This window comes from Camelus bactrianus, chromosome 3 (assembly GCF_048773025.1).
Source record: "Camelus bactrianus isolate YW-2024 breed Bactrian camel chromosome 3, ASM4877302v1, whole genome shotgun sequence".
Lineage (NCBI taxonomy): Eukaryota > Metazoa > Chordata > Mammalia > Artiodactyla > Camelidae > Camelus > Camelus bactrianus.
The window spans coordinates 84,261,969-84,286,913 of NC_133541.1; the positions used below are offsets into that span (position 1 = coordinate 84,261,969).

At 38.6% G+C, this 24,945-nt stretch overlaps 2 protein-coding genes across 2 annotated transcripts in view; both read left to right on the plus strand.

Moving 5' to 3' along the window:
- The window catches only part of HSD17B4 (hydroxysteroid 17-beta dehydrogenase 4), a 74,862-nt gene extending 68,318 nt beyond the window's left edge, over positions 1–6,544 (plus strand). Inside the window, exons 23-24 of the mRNA XM_010971525.3 lie at positions 747–874; positions 6,129–6,544. Coding sequence (XP_010969827.1) covers positions 747–874; positions 6,129–6,218 — 218 coding nt within the window. The 3' untranslated portion in view covers positions 6,219–6,544. The remainder of the gene's footprint in view (positions 1–746; positions 875–6,128) is intronic.
- Positions 6,545–6,689: 145 nt separating this feature from the next.
- Positions 6,690–24,945, plus strand: part of FAM170A (family with sequence similarity 170 member A) — a 57,026-nt gene continuing 38,770 nt past the window's right edge. The window contains exons 1-2 of the mRNA XM_074360528.1: positions 6,690–10,930; positions 22,280–22,385. The gene's annotated coding sequence lies outside the window, so the exon portion shown is untranslated. The remainder of the gene's footprint in view (positions 10,931–22,279; positions 22,386–24,945) is intronic.

The window sequence follows — 24,945 nt, forward strand, 5'->3', positions numbered from 1 at the left end:
GTCAGTCATATACGAGACAGTCAAAACTTTCTAAAATGTAACTTTGGCATAAAGCCCTATAAATGTTATATAGCAAGCAATGAAGGTAAATTTTTAATAGTTTTCCCAGTTACCCAGCCTGTTTCTGGGACACTTAAACCTTCTGTCAAAAATGGTTAAGGGGAAAGAAGGCAATTTTAATGTTTATTCATAACAATTAGGGCAAAAAACATTTTATAAGTGAATTATAAGTGTAATAAACTAATAAGGATATTTTTAAAAATTTGATTTACTTTTTTATCCATATGACAGAACCTTTGATGATTTCAGGTTTTTGAAAGTTGATTTGAGTGTGCATTCCCTTCCCCCAACCCAAGCAACATGCAGCTGTTACAAAATTCAGCTTTCTTCCTTTGTTGACTGTAGTCTATATCTGAATCTAAATGCCTTAACCATATAACTTTATACAGCTTCCTTATGTTATCCTACATAGATTCACATTTAAAATATCTCTGTTGTATAAAGTTCTTCAGTGAAGAAAAATACATATTGATTTGACTATTTAGAAGAACACATTCTTTATAAAAAAGATATCTCAAAAAGTAAAGTATTAAAAATTTTTTTCTAAATGATAGGTAATATATAATTTAGAATAAGTACCACAGTAACTTGGAAACTGTAAAAATATATGCATTTTAGTTGGTTTATTTTATTCTCATATTATGAAAAAAAAATGATACATATTGGCTTCATCCTATTTTTCCCAGCTATTGACCTAAAAAATGGTTCTGGAAAAGTGTATCAAGGCCCTGCGAAAGGTTCCGCTGATACAACCATCACACTTTCAGATGAAGATTTCATGGACATGGTCCTGGGCAAGCTTGATCCTCAGAAGGTAAAGTTCTTAAAATGTTAATTTGTTTGTCCTGATTGCTTCTTCTTTGACAGTTGCAGTTTTCAGGTGACTCAAATTCTGATTTATAAGACAGATTCCTTACAACTCTGAAGAAGACAGAGTGGATAGCACTTTTTGAGTTGACAGATCATGTATTTTTCTAATGGAGTTTTTCAGCTGATACTTTTTAAAAGCAAATTTTTAGGTGAGATTATTTCATAAAAGTAGACATTCATTCCTGTTATATAAGATTAAGAACTTGTCTTACTGATCATCAAAAACTGGAAATGGAAAGAACATAACAGCCAGTGTCTTACTGAAGGTTAAGCTTTTAGATCCATTTCAGTGGAAAATCATGATTAAAACAAGAGTGCCCTCTCTGACCATTATGAGTTAATATTGTTCTGAGACTTTTTACCAAGCCACAAACACAGAAAATTAAAATAACTGATGTAGCAATTAGAATGGAGGAGAAAATTTTGTTATTTTTGATTTGTGATTATGTAGCTAAAAATCCCAAGATTATCAACTAATTGATTCTTAGATTGGAGGAGTTCAAACATGTGGTTGAATGCACAATAATTATTTAAAAATAGCTTTCACATAGCAGCACAACCAACTAAAAGATATAATTTGAAACATTTGTTTATAATCACTACCCAAATTACAAAATATCAGTGACTCCCCTAATAAGAAAAGCACAGTGCTTATTTGCAGAGAAGTACACAGCTTCACAAGGAACAGAGCAATTTGAATAAAGGAGGAAATGTTCAATTTTCCTGGATAGAAAGTCTAATTTAAAAAGAATTATAAAATAGTATAGTGATTAAAAACATGTTCTTTGGCATCAGATAACTCTGAGTTTGAATCTTAGCTCTGCCACTTACTCTCTAAACCTTCATAGTAAGATTGCTAGACATTGCTTAGAGACTATTTGAGGCTTGTGATAAAAAATTTAAAGGGAAGCCAATTTGTTTGGTTATATGAGTATTTCATTCTTGTCTTCTCAAAACTCCCCCACCCCTACCTCTCTTTCATTTTCAGCTGATGACCTTTCTTCGTGCCTCATTTAAAAAAAAAGGCTTTCAGATGAAAACATTCACCTTCCCATCGCCAGATCTGTTCTACCTGCACTTGCACCCGTCTTCGTTTCTTCCCGCGCGTTCCGTCCCTCTTCCTGTCAAAGACTTCTTCACTCCTCCTCTAGATAACTACTCAAAGTCATTGCTGCTTCTCCTTTCCTCTCTTTTCTGTGTCAGTCTCTTCCATCCCACTCCATAATTGTCGCACAGTGTACAGGCAAGCTGACGACTCTAAAACAAACACCCTCTCTTGAAATCAGATTCCCATCCAGCGTATGCCATATCATTTCTCTGCTCCTTTTCACGAAAGAATAGTCTAAACCAGCACTGTCCAATAGACATGAAGTGCAAGCCATGTATGTGATTTAAATTTTTCTTGTAGCCACATTGATAAAAGGTTAAAAAGAAACAAGTGAAATTAATTTTAATATATTTTATTTAACCCAATATATTCAAATATTTTAAAATGTAATCAATATGAAATGTTGATAGGATATTTTATGTCCTTTTTTAAAGAAGTCTTTAAATTGCGGTGTATATTTTATAATTGCAGTACATCTCAGTGAGGACTAAGCATGTTTCAAGTGCTCAGTAGCCACATGGGCTAGCGGCTGCTTTATTGGGCCGCAGAGATTCAAGCATCCTGTCTTGACTGCTCTTCTGCCCTCTGTTATGACTTCCACATCTGTTACTCCACTGCTGCTCTTCTTGTGAAGGTCACTGATGACCTCTGTTTTGCTAAGTCCAGTGAATAAGTCTTCGATCTCCGTCTTTCTCAGCCTTTTAGTAGCATTCAGCTCAATTAATAATCAACTTCTTGAAATAATATCATCCCTTGGCTTTTCATGACACCTTATCCTCTTGTTTTGCTTTCTCCACCTTTGGCTGTTCCTAATTTCCTTTGATGTCATCTTCTTTTACCCCCAGCCATTGAATTTTGGTATTTCTCAGGGCTCATTTCAGCTGTCTCCTCTACATAACTCTTTCCTTTAATGAGTGCATCCATCTGGTGGTATTTGCAATCCTCTATATGTAGACAACTCACAGGTTTAAATGTCTCACTCAGTCGTCTTCTCTGAGTGCCATAGTGATATAACCAGCTCTCTCCTTGCCTCTCTGATGGGGAGTCTTCCTGTGTCCAGCATAGAACTCATGATTTAGTTTTCTCCCCTAGTCTTTTTCTTTCCAGGAAATGGCACCATCATTTGTCTACTCAGATCAGTATGCTCAGTAATGTAAGAACTTTCTTGGCTTCCTTCTGTTCCTCTGTATTCTTTCTGTCTTTAGTCCTCCTTGTTCTTTCTCCAGCATGTGTCTTGAGTTCATTTGCTTCCCTTCATCACTAGGGATAGCATCGTGATCCAAGCTTCCGTCATCTCTCACCTGGCTGGTTTCCTGACTGGGCTTACTGCTTCCGGGCTTGCCTTCCCACCAGCCTGTTCTCCACACAGGAGCCAGAGTAATCTTTTAAAAATGTAAACCAGATTATAGGTCATTCCACCTGACAAAAACCTCCAAGATTTCCTTCTGCACTTGGATGAAATCCAAACTACTTATTATTATTTTGTATGTGATGTTTCCCTTGCTCATCTTTCCAGCTTCATCTCACACTTGCCTTATCACTTACAATGCTAATTCAGTTTACATTGCCTTTCCTCTCGGTTCCTTCCCATCAGTTTTCACTCCTTCAATGTCTATTTGCCTCTTCTGGAATTTCCAGCCCCATCTTTTTGCATGGCTGGCTTTGTTTCATCCAAAGTAGTTCTGTCCTCTTGTATTATCTAATAGCATTCTTCATAGCATTTATAACAGGCTTTAATTATTACATGTTTACTTTTTGACTCCCCTACTATAATATTAGCTCTGTGGGAACAGGGAGACATGTCTCTTTCCTAGCATAAAATATTTCTTGGTGTACTGTAGTTTTTTAATTAATACTTGAGTAGATTAAGGCAAGGATAGAAAATATGGAACATAAACTCAGTAGCAGTAATTAAAAACTGCATGTCACACTGTACAAGATATTCCATAGACCTGGGGAAAAAGTAAAATGGTGATATACAGTATATGGGTACTTATAACCTATAAAAATTCTGGACAGTACTGAGGCCTAAGTATAAAAAATGAGCAAAAGATATGAACCAGTATTTAATGAAAGAAATAGAAATGACTAACATACATAAGAAAAACTATTAATTTTTCCCAGTATCCAAAACATGCAAACTAAAGCATGTCTTTTTTGCCTCAGATTTTCAGACATTAAGAAAGTAGTGTTATTAAGGGTGGGATAAGAGAATTCACAGGTAGCTGGAGGGAATATTAGTTTTGTGTAGTCTTTCTGGAAAGCACGGTGGCAGATTTTCACTGACTTTCTTTCTTTATGGCAATGTACAGTCTCAGTACTTTTTGCATGGCACTTGTAGGCCAAGAGAAATACCTAATGGGGTTCAGTTTATGAAGTATTAGGCCCATACAAGAATAGTTTTCATGTTGTGTTTGGCCAGTGTCATTGTATTTCCCTCAAAATGTTTTAACTGTTCCATAGTGTCTTGGTGCGTTTGCTGTGATGTCCCAGTGCCCTGAGGCGCAGAGTTTGAAAACTGGCAATATGCAAGCATGGTCCAGAAACTTATTTAAGAAATGTCGTGATTTAGTAATTCTTCTTCTAGGAATTTGTCCTAAGAAAACAGATAAGAGCAAAGATTTATGTACAGAATTCTTGCACTCAATAACAACCGTCAAATGTTGGTATATTTACCTCAAGGAGATGGGTGTTCTTATTTAGGTCATAGGTCCCTGTCAGACTTCAGTACCCAGCAGGCAGTTCTAAGCACTGACTCCTCAGCAGGACGCACAGACCATCATTTCTGTATCTGCATAGGGAAAGCAGTCTTAGGGTTGGAATTCCAGTCTCCAGTTTGAATACTTAGCACTTCGTCCTAACTAAATGAAACTCTCTTTTATTATTTCTGGGATAGGAAGTTTGAGTAGTTTTTGCTTCTTCCTCCAGTTGATGAGGATTTGCTTCTGAGATTAAGTTGCTGCTGTTTAATAGGCAGGAGACACTGTTAAGCAGAGAACACCTGGGTTCAAGTCCTGGCCCACTTCTTGCTGGCCCTGTGGCCTGAGCAGGTTCTTTAAGCTTTCTGAACCTCCCTTTTCTCATCTGTCATCTCAGGGTAAGAACTGCTGATACACCTACTTCAGGTTGATGCTTCTCAAGTGAGATTATATTTGTGGGGCTGCTTTGTAGTCTTAAATATACATGGATATTACTCTTTTTTCAGTCTTGCTGAAAATCTGGAAACTCCTTTTTCCTTTCATATTCTGTATGTTATTTTCTCAATAAGCTGTACTGTGTTTTATTATTATTATTATTATTTTTATTTTACTGATAGGGGATTTGACACCAAGGGAGAGCTTGCACAAGTTTCTGCTGTCAGGTCAGATACAGAAGTGGCACAGGAGTCCTCAGTGTTTTGACAAGGCAGCCTTTTCCTTGGTAATAATGAGCTTACTAGCTCCTACCACACGCCAAACACTAAGCTAAGCCCTTTACATACTATTTTGTTAAACTCACTCAACAAAGCTGCCATATTTAGGTGCTGTTCTCATGCCTTTATAGATGAGGAAGCTGGAGTTCAGAGAGGTTAAGTAATTGGTCCACACTTACCTTGCATTTAGTGGCAGAGCCTAGATTTTAACCCAGGCATTCTGATGCTACAGCCCAGAATCTGTTCACCACTTTGTTACACATCTTACGTATTTTGTCATTATATGGCCTTCTTTTTCATGAAAATGTAATATTTCTAATCTGCCTTTTAAAGTTCTGAACTGAGTATGTTTATTATTTGTAATACAGGACAGCCTTTTTTCATATGGTCTCAAGTTCATGTTTAAGAATGTAGACTAAAGCCAGAAGTGTAGGTTGCAGCAGAACTCCGAGATCTGTCAATTCAGATAAATTATTCTATAGTTCTCTAAAATATACAAGGAGTCTTTATTTTTTTCTCAGGTGTCTATGAAAATATGTGTGCTATCTGTAATTATGAAACTTTGTTGTCCAGAGTTGTTAACTCAGTTGTATTCAATCAAAACAATGATCTTTAAATAAAAGAAATAAAATTAGTATGATAAAGGTTGGCACTCTTTTTTCCCTCTCTCCTTTCCAGGCATTCTTTAGTGGCAGACTGAAGGCCAGAGGGAACATCATGCTAAGCCAGAAGCTTCAGATGATTCTTAAAGATTACGCCAAGCTCTGAAGGACGTGCTACATTATTAACTACAGTAGACAAATTAAATGCTCTCATCACCTAAATATGCAAAAGTGATTCAGCAGAAGTGGTCAAAATTAAGATACAGGGGAAACTGCTTCACATTTTCAGATTTCAAATAACTTTTCAGATTTTCGTTTTTTACTAATTTTTCATGTTATTATTTTTACAAGGAACTGGAAGCTGGCATGTAATTAATAATCCTTCTCTCCTTAGACCTATGCCATCATAATAAAAAATTTCACCCAATCCAGTTTCTTTAGAATTGTAAGAACATTTATAAGTTGTATGGAAAATTAAATGAGTTAAGGCCACTTTAATGCCTTTTATATTTTATTTTCTGTTCTCTGATTTATTGATACCCCAATTTTAATATGAACTTTTGTATATGTTCTCCTTTTCATACTTTGCTATAATAGATAGTGTTCTGCTTTAAGGCAAGAGAAAGGTCTTTGTGTTTCCAAATAATTTTCTTTCTTCTCCCTTCCCTTTTGCTGGAAATTTCTTGCTTTCATGTAATGCTTGGAAATCCACCAAACATATAGTTTTCTTTCTTAATCATGGATCTTAAATTGTCTTAAAGTGACACTACAGTACTTGCTAGTGAATCTTAAAGATGTCACTAGCAAGTACTGTAGTGTCACTATTTCCCCAACACTTAGCTCAGATGACGTGTGTTGAGGAGTTGCTCTTTTGATGGATTTGCTGCAGAGATGACCGGCAAATGGAATGCTCAGGTCAGGGTTGGAGGGAGTTTCAATTATGGAGCACAGGTGAGGAGAATACGTGTGGGTGGGTGGATGAGTTCCCTGGGAAGCTGACTTTGAGGTGGAGATTTATGGGCAGGGCATTTATTTGAGAGTACTCTTGGGATCAACACGTGGGGTCGGGGTCAGTAAGCAAAGGAAGCAAGGCTGTATGCAGAGGGAGAAGTAGGCTGTGGTGCAGTTACTGCAGGGTCTCAGCTGATCCTTCAGGGAGCTCTGAAGCTGGGATGGCCCTTCTGAACTGTCCTGAGCTAACTAGTCATTATTTACGACCTGATCTGCAAAGGGGCCGTGACCTTGGACAGAGCAGCAGAGCAATTCCTGCAGAGGGTGTGTGATCAGCTGATAATCTTCCCAGCAACTGGGGGAATTATGTCTTCAGTCCTGATTTGGGCTTCTGGGAGCTCAGCACAGCACTTTGCTTTAGGGAATAAGACTGAGGGATCTAGAGTTTAGAGACAAGGGAGATGTTCTCAGGACTTTGGAATTGTAGAATTTAGCACAGTGATGGAGCATAGTAGAGGACCTCAGTATATTATTGTTGATTTAATGAATGAGCAGTGTGTGTAGAAGGCATAGAAAAAAGTTATGTATCTGGCAATTAGGCATTAGTGTCATGAACTCTGTATGGTATCATAAAATTTAATATCTAATTATTTATAAGTTACTTTTTATACCACATTATTTTATTTATTTCTGTTTAATATTTAATATCCCCTCCACTCATTTCTCCCACCCCTCACTCCCCACCACTGACATTCACTAATCTGCTCTCTTTGTCTATTTTTTCCTTTTTAGATTCTACATATAAGAGAGACTATAACGATATCTGACTTTCTTTTGACTTCTTTCAATTAGCATGATGCTGGAGGCCCATCCATGTTTTTGCACATGGCAAGACTTCATTCTTTCTTATGGCTGAGTAATATACCATTTGCCTGTGTGTGTGTGTGTGTGTGTGTGTGTATCTATACATATATCTATATATATATAGATAAATACTTTTTTCTCACTTTTTTTATCCATTTATCTGTCGATGGACACTTAGGTTGTTTCCATATCTTGGCTACTGTAAATAATGCTACAGTGAACATCAGAGTGCATATATCTTTTCAAGTTAGTGTTTTCACCTTCTTCAGCTAAAGACCCAGAAATAGAATTGCTGGGCCACAGGATAGTTATATTTTTAGTTTTTTTAAGGAACCTCCATACTGTTTTCCATAGTGGCTGAACCAATATACATCTCCACCAGCAGTACACAAGGGTTCCCTTTTGTCCACATCCTCTCCATTTCTTATTTATTGTCTTTTTGGTAATAGCCAGTCTGATAGGTTCTGTCAAAAGCCCCAGCAAAGGCCTCATTTGGTCTTACTAGCTGTGATTGGCTTATAAGCAGGTCCCTGAACTTATTACTGTAGCTAGAGATGTTGGATATGTGAATTGACCTGCATCTATCAGGCCTATACATGTAGCTAAGGATAGTGTGTTGAGGAGCCCCAAGATTTCCCCCAGATTTGGTGATTTGCTAAAACAACTTTTAGAACTCAGCGTATCACTCATGACTATGATTTGTTACATCAAGATGATACAAAGCAAAATCAGAAAGGGGAAAGGCTGCATGAGTGAAGTCCAGAGGAAATCAGGTGCAAGCATCCAAGAGTTCTTTCCCTATGGATTCAGGCAGGACATGCTCAATTGTGAAGAGACTCATAAAATGTCTGCCAGACAGAGTATCCATGTTTTTAATCAGGAGGCTGGTCACATAGGCTTCTTCTGCCACAGCACATACCAGAATTCTGGGGTTCTAGAAGGGAAGCAGGTATTTAGCATGCACCACATTGTTTGTACAATTTGGGCACAGGGAACTGCTGTTCTTAGTGAGGGAATGAAGGGAACCTTCTCAAAATCTAAGTTCCCAGATGCCAGCAAGGGCCAACCTTGCCAAAACTCAAAGGATAGCCATATCGGGCCTACATGTTAACTCTTTTCTGCATTGATACAATCAGCCCCAAACTACAGTGCCTGAGAGCAAATCAGGTGTGATATCAGAGGAAATTTAGAGTTCTGGGGAGCCAGATCTCACAAGTCCACCCCAAAGGCTCTTTAGTTCTCCTAAATTGCTTTTTCATCTCATCATCTGTCAGCCTCCTCTGTATACTGAAAACTCAAGTGTGTCACCTGTGCCGAGCTGCTCTTCACCCTCACTCGTGGAACAGCCTCTGACTTTTCACACAGATTTTTGTGTATATTTTAAAGCAAACAATCTGATTTTTATATCAGAGAGAAATAGATTTGAATAATAATCTGTTTAATAATACTACCTTAACATTAACTTTATTTTTTAGGTTAACAAATATTGCAGGAAAACTGAATGACATTCCAATCCCATTGAGAAATTCTGAAGTTGAGAAACCTCAAAAGCTGAACGTTATGGAAAGTGATCTTCTGAAGAGCAGAAGATTTTAGATTGATGTGGACTAAGCTGTTTAAGAGGGGAGAGGAAAGACGACAACCCATTTAAAAACCCAGAAATAGGCAAAACAGAAAAATTGCAAGGGTTGGCTGAAAATGAATCTAGAATTATATTACATGTGTAAGCAGTATATCAGTTGAAGTTGCCCAGTGAGTGACATCTAGCCATCCGGGTTAACATAGCTTAAGAAATTTAAGAAGATACCTGAGGAGGTAAAATATTGAGGCACTAAAATTCAAAATTCACTCATGGAAGAGCTGCTGATAGCCTCATCCAGAATCCATCTTTTAAAAAGTTTGGTTGTATAACTTTTGAGTCTGGTGTTGATCAGAATCAGAAAATGGAGTAGAAAGCATTGTGTATTGAGGGAGCAATGGCAGGGGGAAGTTTGTGAAGGCAGCGTGGAAGACATAAAATTCAGCCAGCAAACACAGAAGGGAAAGTATCATTTCATGTGAATACTATGTGAAGGGAGACTGAAGAGCTTTATATTCCTGAGTGTCTTTTGAAGTTATGAGCATGTCAGTAAAGAACAGTGATGGGTTAAATCAACTGTCAGCAAACATTTTCTGTAAAGTGCATGATGGGAGTATTTTAGGCTTTGTAGGCACATATGGTCTGTGTAGCATTTTTTTTTTAAAGCAGCTTTGTAAATAAGGTAAAAACCTATACAAGACCAGGCTGGGGGCTGGTTATGACCTGCAGGCATAGGTGTTGAGAGGGCCAGTTTAGAAAACAAAATTTTGAACTGTCACCTTTATTTACTTTAAACAATTGTGAAAGTCTGAATTTGTATGAATCGTGATACTGTAAAAGGCCCTCCCCCACCCCCCCCACCCAGGCAGTGAGAACCGCACGGCCCATGCAGCAGCCCCATTCTTACCCAACACCCCCCGCGTTCGCTCCATCAGCCAGTGACACCAACATCTACTCAGTTTTCTGAACCAGCAACTCAGGTATCACCTTAATGTCCCCTTTCATCTACATCAACATTCACAAACCACTACCTTCTATTTAAACATTATGGTTGAAGACATTTCACTTCTGAACAGTTTTCTTGGAAAAAATTTTCAGGGGTAGAATTATTGGGTGAGAGCAGCTTTATGATAGCGCTTTACAGCCACAAGGTTGCATCTGTGCTTACTGTAGGAGGGGAGGAAAGGAGAGCAAGTGTCAGTGTGTTTATGAGAGGTAAGTTCTCATTAAAAAAAGCAACAGCCTTATCAAGTCAATGCCTGCTAACTGCAACAGTACTTTAGTTCCTAATGTTACTAAATTTTGTATCACCAAGCAAGAAAAGGCAATTGAAGCCATACACCCACGGGAGGAAATTAGGCAAGAAGTGTATATTCTCCTTCTGTGGGCAGAAGATGGACCAAGAGGAGAGTCCCCTGCATCTGATTGGGAGCAGGCACATCATCGTGATACACAGTCCTACTCACAGAATACATCATAAGAAGGTGGGTAGCTACTGTGTGTTACAACAGTTTGACTCTTGCCTTTTTCAATAGTCAGCTGAAGGTGGGGTTCAGTGGCAACCAAGCCTCAGTCCAAAGTGAGCCATCACTTTCGCCCATGTCCCAAGGGAGGACACCTGGACCCTAAGAGTATTTCACGTTAGATTTCACATTGGGAAGTTAGAGAGAGGGGCGTTTGGTACCACTACCTTCTGGCTCACTGTTCCCTGTAAAAACAGGCCTGTCTTCTTTTTCCTCTGTTCAGTTAAGAGTACTGAATTATTGGCCAGTGGAGGTGAGTTAGGACAGACTGGAACAAACTTTCTCCTCACTCTTCATGTTTCAGCTTAATGTGTGAGCTGTTCCAGAAACATGGTTTTGCTACCTGTAACCACATGGATTCCCAAACAACAGTTTTCAAGGCCACCAAGGGATAGTCAGGTCATGAGTATTTATTGAACTTCTAATGTGTACTGGGCTGGGCGTTTAAGATTTAGTTGATTTAGTGAATAAAAGAATATCTGGTCTAAGCAGCTGATTGCATTGAATGAGGGAATCCAATTTTATCCTTACTTCTTAAGGATTATTATCATTAAAAGGAATTCTTATTCTTTAGCAGATGTTCACTGGTTTCTCACGTTTTATTTAAATTGCATTTTAAAATGAGAGGATAAACATTTTCCCTGAGTTGTTTAAGAAATATGTATTTCTCCACATGTGAATTGTCAGTTTCTATTCTTTAGAGTTGACAATTGAAAAACAAACTTTGGCAGATGGCAATGAAACTCCGAGAAGTTAATGAGTTGTCTCAGGTCATGGTGGGAGAGGTATGAGTCAGACCGAGAAACAAAGTCGCCAGCTCCTAGCTTGTGTTTGTTCTCCTATGCATTCCAAACAGTATCTCTAAACATATTTTCCATCCCTGTCTTTAAGGATAATATAATTTGCCTTAAAATAAACTCCTTAATTAAGGAGAATGGGGCTCTGAGGAGTGCTGTTTCTATAAAGCTTAGCCGTACTTTTACTCTATAACTTTGGAATTATAGAAAATTCTCTAACTGAAGGTGGAATAGAAGGCTGGGTGTAACTACTTAGACCACAGAGGCCCCTTTATCTTTGACATTTTTAATTTCTAATTCTCTTTGCAGACTTGAAAATATGCTCTTCGCTTATACCTTATACCTCCTTTCTTTACGTATTAAAGTTCCGTTCTCTAAGTGTCCTTTTACAACACCTTAGGGGCCCGACTCTTTGGAACCTCCATTTCTCCTCCAATGTCTAAATCAATATTCTTTGTATTTTTTTTGATTAAAATCTTGTCATTGACAAAGTCAAATTCTTTCTTCAATTAATTAGGCTTATAACTGTAACTATTATAAAAGAGTAATACTTAGAACCCTAAGACATGGTCTGTTAACTCCGATTTCTATATAGTAGCTCATCTTTATCTTCTTTATATCTCTTAAAGTGAAATTATTACTACTGTAAGCATATTGAATTGCTGTAGATCTATGACTTTATCACTCAACCACTTTTTAAAAAAAAATTGCAGGTTTCAAATCTCCAAATTGAGTTACTCAAAATGTTTAGTTGATTTTCCTTTCATAAATTCAGTGAAAATTAGCTTAATCGCTTATTCAATACTTAGACTGTAACAACAAAAAAAGAAAAGTTTTGTATTTTTTGTACAAGCATTGAATTTTTTCAACTGTGTTCACTTTATCTCAGCTGAAAATCAGTTCAAGACACAGGAAAGCAAATGAAAACGTCAGAAGTTATGATAATCAAATAAGCCTGTTTTCATGTTCAGTTTCACTTTTATAAATCAAAGAATGAGTTTCATCATGATACTATTTTCTAAGAAGAGCATTAGAAAGTTCTCTGATATAATAATACATTGACTTCATTGATTGGTGTAGTTGAAATAAAGAGATTATCCATTGCTAAAATGGATTAACTAACATCTCAACTCAGGAACATATGCAGACAACTAGTAATAGCTCCCTAGTTTTGTGAGCCCCTTACATACTGAGGCTTAATTTTATTCCCTTTCTTACTTGAAACAGCCAGCCCAATGATAAGGAAGGGATAGTTGCCCTTGGCTGAAAACTGAAGTCCATTTGCTGCTGATAACTTGCATGAAAATCGGGCAAGTCATTCTCTAGGTTGGTTTCCTAGCTATTAAGAGGTTGAACTAGATCATCACCAGAAAGTCTTTTGGCTTCAAGATTTTAGGATTCTATAAGCATTAAAGTTCTAATCTTCCTTTGAAATCAAGTATTTCACTTTATCATATAGGAATAATGCTGTATATGGATGTTCAATACAAATCAGTGATGAAAAAAGAGAATTGGCCTAATCAAGCTGTCAGCAGTCTTGATGGAAGGATGGTGGTCAGGGCCCAAGTTTTCCAGCCCCATTGATCACTTTTCATTTAATATTATTTCAGAGAGTCCCCATCCTGCTTAGTGAGAAATGCAGTATCCTCACCAGCCTGTCCAAATATTTCTTGGGGAAGGGGAACAGTGGCTAGTAGTTTTTCTAATCACTTTTTGATATAATTTTCTGATTCCATTGAATTATCAGTCTCTCATCTCTCTTTATTCAGCTACTCCCTTCTTTTATCATTACATTGAATCTAAATGTGAAACAGCATTCATTTTTGTTCACATACGCCAACCACCCAGACAAGGTAATTATATGTACTAGACCTGTACTGAAGCATTAGAATTAAGATAAAAGGTCTACCCCACAACTTAGCCTAGTGGGCTACTTGTGGAATATACTAGACTCTCTGGTTCCTCGTAGTGCCTTGGCCACTCCCATGGTTGGAAAGTTTCCAACAGGCTGACTCCTCTCACATCTGCCCTCACCACCCCCATGTCTCCAGAAGCTCTATACTCTTATTTTATTATTCCTAACAGTTTTGCTCTTTTTCTCAACCAGGCCACTGGAGCACTTTTCACAACTAATGAGAATTTCAGTGTATATGCCTAGACAATGATTTCTCCCTAAAAGGAATTCTTCCTCTGCCTTGCAAGTACTTTTTCCTTCTAGGCAAAGTAGGATGGCAGGGTAGGGAAAAGTGAGTAGGAAGACTTGGGAAGAGGATGCTGGGAGAGGAACCAGTATCCCAGAGTTGCCTACCACTGCAGCAGCTTGTGCCAGGGGTTTTCCAAGTATTATCCCAGCTAATCATCACAACCAGCCTATGAGGTAGATGATATTGCTACCCCTATTATAAAGACAAGGAAACAGGTCTGGGGATGTTAAATACCTTGCTTAACAGCATAAAGCTAAGTGGCAGATCTGGGATTTGGATGCAGGCAATCTTTGTAAATCACTGTAAAATGCTGCTGCCTTATCTATTATGCTGGTGCCCCACCTGCATTATTGCATTCTCTTCCTGTGAGTTATGTGCAATTTTCATCATACTTTCCCCCAAAGAATAAACTTTCCCAAAGTCGCAGAGTTAGGAGGTAGTGGCTCCAGGAGTCAAACCCAGCTCACATCACTAATCTCCTAAGTCTTTGTGGCATGTTGCCTTGATGTGCTTTCCACTTAAAATATTGATGTACCTGTAGTTTCACTTGGGTTTAACAAGCAGCATTTATAACGATCCCATTAAAAATTTGCCAGGTTTTATAATAAACATCACAGGGTTGATGCCTAAGCACGTTTATTTTAAAAGTTTACAGTGTGAGCAGTAGAAAGACCAGAAGAAAGAGTGCATCAAAGATTAAAGAAAACACTTTGAGATAGTAAAGATACCATTGGGCAAGAGATGCACACACTCGGGATTGTGAGGTACTGGTATTCTAATTTTGGAACTCCAAACTCATGGATTCTGATAAGACACATCTTACCATGATCTTCAACTAGTCAAAAATAAATGAACTGGCCAGTGTGAAAAAGCACAGTGTCATTTATGTTAAACTTTGCAAGGCAGATACCCAGTTTTCATTGTCTTTTGAAATGACAGTACCCACAGAAACATTTTACACATAAATATTATGGAAATGGTGATAAGGTTGTTGACTCTGTTTCTAAAAAGTAGCTTAATAGAGATAGTTCAGAGAATTTAGAATCAATAGGATGAATACTATCAGTCAATATCCATCCCACTGGATAATTGAATTCCTTTTTTAATGTACCTGGCGGGTGTTTGTACAACCTTTTCTTGGTTACCTCTAGTGATGGAAAACTCTCTTTTTCCTGCAGCAGGGAAGGACTTCCTTAGGAAAATGGGCTGTACTAAGTGTTAGGTAATTCAGTGTAATGATGAAAAACTTTTTCTGGTATAATCTGTTGATTTTTGGTTTTGCTTCATGAAGCAGGAGAGATTACATTTCTCCTGTTCTGTAGAGTTAGTTCAGATCTTTTCAAAAGAGAGGGATTGTGAATTAGTGGGATCAGATCTTTCTTGTGAGTAGGAGACACCCCGGGCTTCCCTTCCATGCAGCTCTCTGTTCCAGATTCATTCCGTCAGCCCCCAGGGACCTTCCGCAACATATTGTCTGGTTCCCTTGAGGGCTGAGGTCCTGATCTGATTCCAGCATGTGGATCATGGCTATAGGACCCCATCTGGCTCTGTTCACCTTTCCTAGGGTGAGACTTACCTCCCCATCTTGTGGTGAAGGACCTGCCCTTAGGGGGCGTATTTCTGGGGCTCAACCACTACCCACCTACTTTCTGTCACTGATGGCTTAGTTATCTCAACCCTATGTTCTATGTTTTGGATTGGATTCACTTAATACCAAACCATTTCCAAATAATACCTCCATTTTTTAAACTTCTGGGACAGTATATCTTAGACCAGTGATTTTCAAAATATGATCTTTGGACCAGTAGTATTAGCTCCCCCTGGAATTTCTTAGACAAGTGTTTGTGCTCCACTTCATACCTACTGAATCGGAAACTTTGGGGATAGGGTCCAGCAGTCCCCCTCCAGGGGATTCTGATGCACATTGATGTTTGGGCACCCTGTCCTGGACTGTCTGGTTGCCCTCTGTGAAGCCAGATTAGGCCACTTCATCTCCCTCCTCTCTCTGAAATAGTACTAGAGGAGAATTTCTGTCTGGTGTCAGCTTTCACTGTCTCTACCATCCTGTTGCTAAAATCCACCAAAAGGATCATGATGATTTCTATATATAAATAGTCCAGGTTAAGGAAAATTACCACGGGCACATAACAAGCCACATATTTTGATGTTGCAAATGACGGATGTCCATCCTGATCTGAACGTGCCAGGTGACTTATTCTGCAATGTCAAATAACATAATTCTTTTAAAAACACGAGAAATGCCCGTGGAGGGAGTGGTGGGGCGGTGGAGGGGCTGAAGTCAGTCAGGACACTGTCCTCTCACACTTGGGATAACTTCCATGAACTTCCTTCTTTCTCTGTCTTTCTTTTTTTTTCCCTTCTATTCTAGTTTTGATTTTCTTTCTTCTTAAAAGAAGAGAGTATTACCTTATTTGTAGAGATTCTATATTTATATTTGGGCGTTAATATCCAGAGGCTTAAATGTGAAAGCTGAGGTATCTTCATGATTGCTACTTAATATCCTCAGGAATCACTAAGTGGGAGCTACACTACATCTTTATTAAGCAACTATGGTTTTCATTAAATTTAATTAAGTCTTGCAGAAGCTTTAAATTTAGGGTAATTTCAAAGTGCAGGTGGCTTCTCTTAAGTATAATTATGCTCCCTTTATAGCTGCCATGGTCTGGGAAAGCTGGACTGTCAGACTTAAAATCTTTAACAAGCTCACCAGTGCTATCGTTTCAGGAAGTCCATTTTCAAGCTGAGCTCTTCCATCCTCCCTCCCTCCCTTCCTCCTTCTTCCCCTTTTGTGGAAGGCTGAGGCTAAATGTGAACTTAAGGAAAGCTGCCCAGTTATGCTTACGACCTCACTATTGAGTTGAGGTCAGCATTTCCCAGATTAGTTTTGTCAGAAGGATTCAAAGCCCGTCTTGGTGGGCCACTGGGGCAAGTTGGGATCCTTGAGTTCACGAGATTCTGTGTCTAAAGAACCAAGTCACCAGGAGGCCTAGAGAGGATGAGGACAAAGCTCTGGGGCTGCCATAATGGCAAACACTCACTGCCAGAGTGGAAGGAGACGCACGTGCACAGAGCACCCCCACACCTTCTGTTTAATCTTTTCTCCTTTGAACTAAGTACGTCCTTTTTATATCTAGATTTAGAAGGGACTGTGTACATGTGTCATAAAGGTAGTGCATTGACCTTGAAGAAAGCCTTCTGTTCTACCCATCACTGTTCCCAAATAACACACGGAGTCACACAAGAAGAATTGCTCAAAGTCAGTTTTCTGAAGCCTCACCTGTGCAGTGCTGCAAACTGAGGGGAGTTTAGAGAGAAGGAGAAGGAAGAAGAGTTATTAAAGAATTGCTGTGTGCAAAACTGGTTCTCCAGACTCCAGGATTTTCATACAAAGAGTTCTTCCTCAGAGATCCAAGAACAATTTCATTTTTATAATCGTGCTGAAGTTTCACATCAGCATTTTCTTGCCCAGCTAAGAGCATAATGTATCAATGCAAAGGTAATGAGAGAAAGTTGTCAGGAGCTTGATGAAGTCCAAATTTTTTGATAGTCTTGCTATCAACTACACTTCTCTGGTCTGAACACAGATTACCTAGGTCAATTCAATTTCTTTGGAAGTAAACAATTTAAAAGTTGCAAGTGGATTTATGTACTACTTGTGTACATTCTACTTTATTCCACCTGTAATCCAGGGCACATTTAATGACACGCGTAATTGTTACAATGATCTGTGGTCACTGGGGATAAATATCAAGCAGTTGAATACACTGTCTTAATTAGGATTATTTTAATACAACTAAGAAGACATACAGATGGCCAACAGACACATGAAAAGGTGCTCAACATCACTAATCATCAGGGAAATGCAAATCAAAACCACAGTGAGATATCACCTCACACCCGTCAGACTGGCTATTATCAAAAAGATAACAAATAATGAATGTTGGTGAGGATGTGGAGAAAGGGGAAACCTCGTGCACATGCACTCTTGGTGGGAATGTAAACTGGTGCAGCCACTATGGAAAACAGCATGGAGGTTCCTCAAAAAATTAAAAATAGAGCTACCATATAATCCAGCATTTCCTCTTACAGGTATTTATCCAAAGAAAACAAAAACATTAATTCAAAAGATACAGACACGTCACTGTTCATTGCAGCCTTATTTAAAATAGCTAAGATATGGAAGCAACCTAAATGCCCATGAACAGATGACTGGATAAAGTGGTGTGTGTATACACACACACACACACACACACACACACACACACACACACACACACAATGGAATACTACTCAGCCATAAAAAGAATGAAATCTTGCTATTTCTGACAACATGGATAGATCTAGAGGGTATTATGTGAAATAAGTCAGACAGAGAAAGACAAACACTGTATGATCACCCTTCTATGTGGAATCTAAAAAACAAAACGAACGAATCATAGCGAAACAGGAACAGTCATAAATCCAGAGAACAAACAGGTGGTTGCCAGAGGGGAGAAAAGGGAGATGGGGAAAAAGGTGAAGGAGATAAAGAGGTATAAGTTTCCAGTTACAAAATAAATGAGTCACAGGTATGAAATGTATAGTGTGGAGAATACTGTCAGCAGTAATGTAATATCTCTATGGTGACAGATGGTAAACTAGGCTTTTTGTGGTGATCACTTTGAAAGGTATGGAAATATCAGATCACTGTTGTGTAACATGAACTAACAGTGTTGTAAGTCACTTATACTTCAAAAACAAACAAACTCATAGAAAAAGAGTTCAAATTTGTGGTTACTAGAAGAGGATGAGGGGAGGGGAAACTGGATGAAAGTGGGAATGAGACACAAAGTTCCAGTTATAAGATAAATAAGTACTAGGGGTATAATGTGCAGCATGATAAATATAATCAACACTGCTATATGCTATATGTGAAAGTTGTTAAGGTAGTAACCCTAAGAGTTCTCATCACAAGGGAAAATATATACATTTTATTTTTGTATGAGATGGTGGATGGTCACTAAACCTATGTGGTAATCATTTCATGATGTATGTAGGTCACATCATTATGCTGTAGACCTTAAACTTATCAGTGCTACATATCAATTATATCTCAATAACATTGCATAGCCTCCTCGTACGTGTGCATGCTGTAGTGCAAAGCTACTGCATTTGATCAACTCATATGCTAGGTTCCAGTCACGGACCCTGTGTTAAACATGGCAGTCACTGCTGGTTCACCCACACCCTCCCTAGTTAGCAGTCTACTCTGTCCATACCTCTTGGTAGCCTTAATTTTAGGTTATATCTTCTCCCAGCACCCCAACTTCCTGAACACAGCAAGTTGAGGTAAAAGGCCCTACTGTGGCCTCAGACCTGTGCTGTGTTCTAGTTTTGTTCATCAGAAGCTCCTCACATAGGGTTATCACTTCACCCAATGAAGGTCTTTGATAGAGTGACCCCCGCTACCCTCTGCTCAGTTTGAAAAGATGAACAAGAAAGTCTGGGAAATGCTAGGGCCACTCCCCGGTTCTTACGACAACCAGAAGCACCCCATGTGTCCAAATGAGCCCAGGAGCCTGGCATCTGGGTAGGGCCAAGAGGTGGGAAAGGAGAGAAAATGCTCTCTCAGTTCAGGCTGAGGCTGCACGGGAGTTGGGATATTCCTGCTGGGGAAGGAAGGGATCCAGTCCCCAAGACTGTGTCTAAGCAGTGTCACTGTCCTCTGTTCATGCCTCCTACCCACCACGTCCCTCCTTTTCCAGAAAGTGGTTCTCAGGTGCTCCCTACAAATTTACACTCCATCTACTTGCTGATGGTTAAAATACCAGTAAGGGGAGAAAACATTTCAATCTCTAATCAGTGGTAAAATATATAAAAGTAAACACCTGGTTGAGCCGACCCATTGGCATTCATTTACCCTGAGGTTGTGATCAATCAACAAGTGTGAAGTGTGATATTAGCACTTTTCCTAATGAGAAGGGAAGAAGGTGGTGGGGAGGGGCCTGGAAAGCAGACAAGGCTGCTCCTAACTCGTTCTGATCTGTGTGTGGACCAGCGAAGGGATTCTTCTCTTCTGTGGCCTCTCGTGTCCAAGACGGGGAAGGCCCTGAGGTGTGCTTTTGCAGCAAGAACCCTGTCTGTTACATTTGGCCAATGGAAATGAATTTAATTACTCTACAGTCTGAGGCTATCCTTTCCCCAACTGAGACAGGGGAAGAGGTCTTAGAGCTTCATAGAAGTCAAGTGTAAATTAGGGGGCCAAGTCAGACAGTGGTAAGCATGGCTGACATATGTTTTCCATCCAGTTAGCTGCTATGGTGGGCCCCTCATTTTGGATGTGGTAACAACTGAATTTCCCTCTCTGATTCTGTTCTAAAGAGACTGGGGCTGCACAAGGGAAACAGGCAATCAATAATACCTAATACAGGGTGTTTTTATCTTGTATTAACAAGATGTTTTTAAATCCTAGTGCTTTACCACAAATTAATTGTAGTTGTTAAAATGCTTTGGCATTGTCTTAAATCATTGTGTTGAGATTTAACATTGAGAAAATAATTCAAAAAGGGTTTTTGTTTTTAATACAGATTACCCGTGACTGCTCCCTGAAGTGTCGCATATATGGTATTAGACATAGGTAATCAGTACGTAATTTTGTTCCATGACCAAAATAATGGTGCTTGTGCAAACCTGCTTTGGGCCAGAGACTCTAACAGAGCCTAAGCTATATTTCAAATGTATATGTAAATAGCTTGGACTGAGGAGTAATAAATTACAATGACTGTGAGGGGGGATGTGAGTCCAGCCACATTATCGCCTCTCCTGCCCTTATGCTGTCTCTGCTGCAGTCATCAGCTCACTGAGGATATGTTTTTACCTCTTACAATTGCTCACAAGCTATTAAATTATTTGCGATACTAATAACAGATACTTTCCCTCCCTCTGAGTTTGGAGATGTTTTAAAATGTACAGGGACTGACTGAATTGCTAATAAATGTTGAACTCTTAGAAGTGCTTTAGAGAAATCATGACCTGGTGAGCAGTTTGCATCTGGCTTCAGAAAATGGGCTAAGTGTTTTCTTCATTGGGCTTTTATCTGAGTCAGCAGATAAATAACAATAATGCTGTGATATTGAGACAAGGGCAACGATGATCTAGTAGTGAAGCAGAGTCTGGAAAATTTAGAAAATCTAGGTAGGGGAACAGGGTTCAGAATCTAAGAGGCCAGAGAATCAGTAGGAGTGACTTTAGTAAGTGATCATGCAATCCAGGATCTCTTACGAGTTGGTGCATGCTGTAAACGAATTATTGAAGATTTTAGCTGTTTTGTTGACCTTTTTAATCTTTGAAGTTGGTATGTGTTGAGAAAAGGTAGTATCTTTCCAGAATGGGAGTTAACGCACAGTGATTGATGCAGTGGTTTTCAAATCATGGTCACTGAACCAACATCATCAGCATCGCCCACATGCTTGCTAGAAATGCAGATGCTTGGGTCCAGGTCAGACCTGCTGCATCAGCATTTTATTGTAACAAGTTTTGAGGTGATTTCAATGCATGCTCAAATAGGAGGGGTACCTGTCTACACACCTTCAGTGGATCCCAGCAATAGGTCTTCTGGGAAGAACTTTTCCAGAAGAACTTTTGGTGACATGGCGAAGATTAGAGCTTGGTTTGTAAGCTCTCAGGGAGTGAATGAGTGGACAGGAGGCTGAGTTTTGGTGGCTAAAGATGGCCACAGATTGAATAACAAAATTTCTTTTTCTAAAAATCTGGGACATAGCTTGCCTCTTCAATATAAAATATTCCTGAACCTAAGAAGTAAAGTACTGACTTTAAAAGGAAAAGGAAAAAAGAGTGATTCTGGGAAACACCAAGACACATGCCTGACTAATGGTTATTAGTTGACACTATGAAAATCACTGTGCCCCAAAGAAAACCTATTTGATGATACTCAATGAAATTTTATCCAAATGAAAGCATATAAAAAGTAAGTATGGATGGATAATTACCATGAAATTGTTGAATTTCAGTAAAGGCAATTTTCATTTGCAGAAATTGCATTTTAAACTCTGTAACAGCTCAGAGGCACCATCAGCAGGGTAAGAGTCATGGGATTTTTAGTTATTTTTAGCCTTGGTCAGTTGTGTAACAAGTCTGATGAGAATCAAATAGTGTAAAGATTCAATGTGAAGGCCCTCTTGCAAATCATAATGCATGTAAAGTTGTTCTTCACACTAAGGTTAATTCATTTGGTAATGTAAAGAATTCCAATTGGAGTATGGAATTTTATGAATATTTTCCTTCATCAGTGTAACCAGAATTTAAGAGGCTACTGTGTGGATGGAAGAGTCATACTGTTGTCACCTTTTCTCCAAGCTACATTAGGAAGAGTCAGCAGCCATGCTCATAGGAAGGGTGAGTAAGCTTTCTGTCTGCTCCACAGAATTACACCAAAATGAGAAGGATACAAAATTAAGAGCAAACAAACTACCTCAAGCCAAACTCGAGGCTTTTGAAAATGAGAACCTTTATATGCATAAGGGAGAAACCATACACAAAACTAAAAATACCATCTTAGGGATTTTGAGAAATGGGGCTCTTAATTTTTTGCAGTTACCCCTTCCCTTGTAGAGATAGTATATGCAGAGCTACTTATTCCTTACTGAGCATCCTTTTGGGTTGAATAGCTTCCCTATCAGATTATCCCGAAATGGTGAAGACTGAAATCGATTTTTAGAAGGCTGGGTGTAATATCAGACACTGACTTAAAAAGGATTCTTCAGTTCCTTATATGTCCACTACATGACTTATTCTTCCCATTATATATTTTAGAAATAAATTGTGAATCTCATTTCCATGTGTCATTTCTGTAAACAATAGTCTTGAATCTTTTTGATAAAATGTGTGCTTTCTGCTACTCGATGTCTAGAAAAAATGGAGTAATAGATCTTCCTTAATCCTCTAGTGAGGATTCCTTTATGTTAAGATTCTTTTTAACAAATGAAGCTTCAGGGTAAAAGTCCATTCAGCAACCCGTATGGGAAATAAACGATAAGCAACAAACCATATTCAGAAATGCAATCAGAAAACAAGGCTAGCTTGTAACTTAGGGCTGGTTATTAACCTTGTGGGACATAAACTCATCTTAGAAGTCTGGCAATAGATAAATAAATACATACATACATTATATTTATATAGCTAACATACACATCTAACCAGGCAAAAGTACCTCTGCCTCAAAGCAGGCCAAAGTCAGTATGGGAAGAAAACCTTCATTATATTTAAACAGTGAGAATATGTGGCATTAAGACTTTGGAAGGCAGAGCCTGGGAATAAACAGTAAAATGAGGGGAGGACGATCTAATATTTCAACTCTCAGCCAAGTGTTTCTATATGTTACATCGTGTAATCCTCAGTAATCCTCAAGACAAGCTTCAACAATAATACCTCCACTTTACAGATGAAGTACGGAGGGGATCAGGAATATCCTCAAGATCATGGACTCAGAATAGGGATTTATTGCAGAAATCTTAGTAAAGATCTTCAGTATTGGGATCCAACCCCAAATCCAGGCAATGCCAGAGCTTTCAAGGGGTAAACAGTTGCTATACACAATGCAAGCTGACCTGTGCCCCTCCTCTTGTACTGCCTCTCCACACTCCCAGGGCTGGTGGATTACAGTCTCAGGAGATTGCCTCCTCTCAGCGCTGCTTCTCCCAGATAAAATCTTGGCCAAAGAAATTGTTCAGAGGTGGTGGATAAAAGCCCAGTATCCGGAATATATAAGTAACTCTTATAACTCAACAATAAGGAGACAATAACCCAGTTAAAAAATGGGCCAAGATTTTGAATAGACATTTCCCCCAATGAAGATGTACACAAATGCCAATAATTATGTGAAAAGATGCTCCACATCAACAGGCATTAGGGAAATTCAAATCAAAATAATGAGATACCTCTTCACACCCACTAGAATGTGGAGAAATTGAAACCCTTCATCTTGCTGAAGACACTGTAAAATGGTACAGCCACTGTGGAAATGTTGGGCAGTTCCTCAAAAAGTTAAACATAGATTTACCACATGACCTAACCAGCTGACTCTTAGTGATATATTCAGAAGAACTGAAAAAATGTCCACACAAGGACTTACACATAATGTTTCATAGCAGTATGATTTATTATGACCCCAAAGGAGAAACTCAAATGTCCATCAGCTAAAGAATGGATGAACAAGATACGAAATATCCATGCAATGGAATAACATTCCATCCATTCCATAAAATAAGAAGAGGCACTGATATCTACTACAATGTGGATGAGCCTTGAAAACATCATGCTAGGTGAAAGAAGATAGCCATAAAAGGCTACATATTGCATGATTCCATTTCTTATCGATCCAGGTAGGAAATTCATAGAGACAGAATGCAGATCACTGGGGGAATGAGAAATGATGACTAATGGGTATTAGCTGCTCCTTTTGGGGTAATGAAAATGTTCTGAAGTTAGTAATAGAAGTTGCACATTCTTGTGAATATACTGAAGACCAATGAATTGCACACTTTAAAAGGGTCAGTTTGGTATATGAATACAAAACCATTTATAGCTCAATAAGAAAACACAAATTAACAATCGAAGGTTGTTTCTTTGACTAGATAAATGAGATCGACAAACGAATGAAAATGTTTAGGAAAGAAAGTAGATAAAATTAAATATACAGAAAGACAATGGTCAAATAAATACAGGTATAATAGGAATATTAAAAAGAAAAAAGATTACAGAAACAATAATATGAACTTGATATGTATCAGGAGTGATGTTGTATCCTCCCCATGCACTCAAAAGGCTGTGGGCTTATGTTTTCATCTTTTCTGGGAGGGTCACTGTGAGGGTGTGAGAATGGGGCTAGGGGGCAAGAACAAATAGTCTTTAGCCCAAATCTGCAGTATTTGGAAATTCCTAGAATTTCTGACAGTGA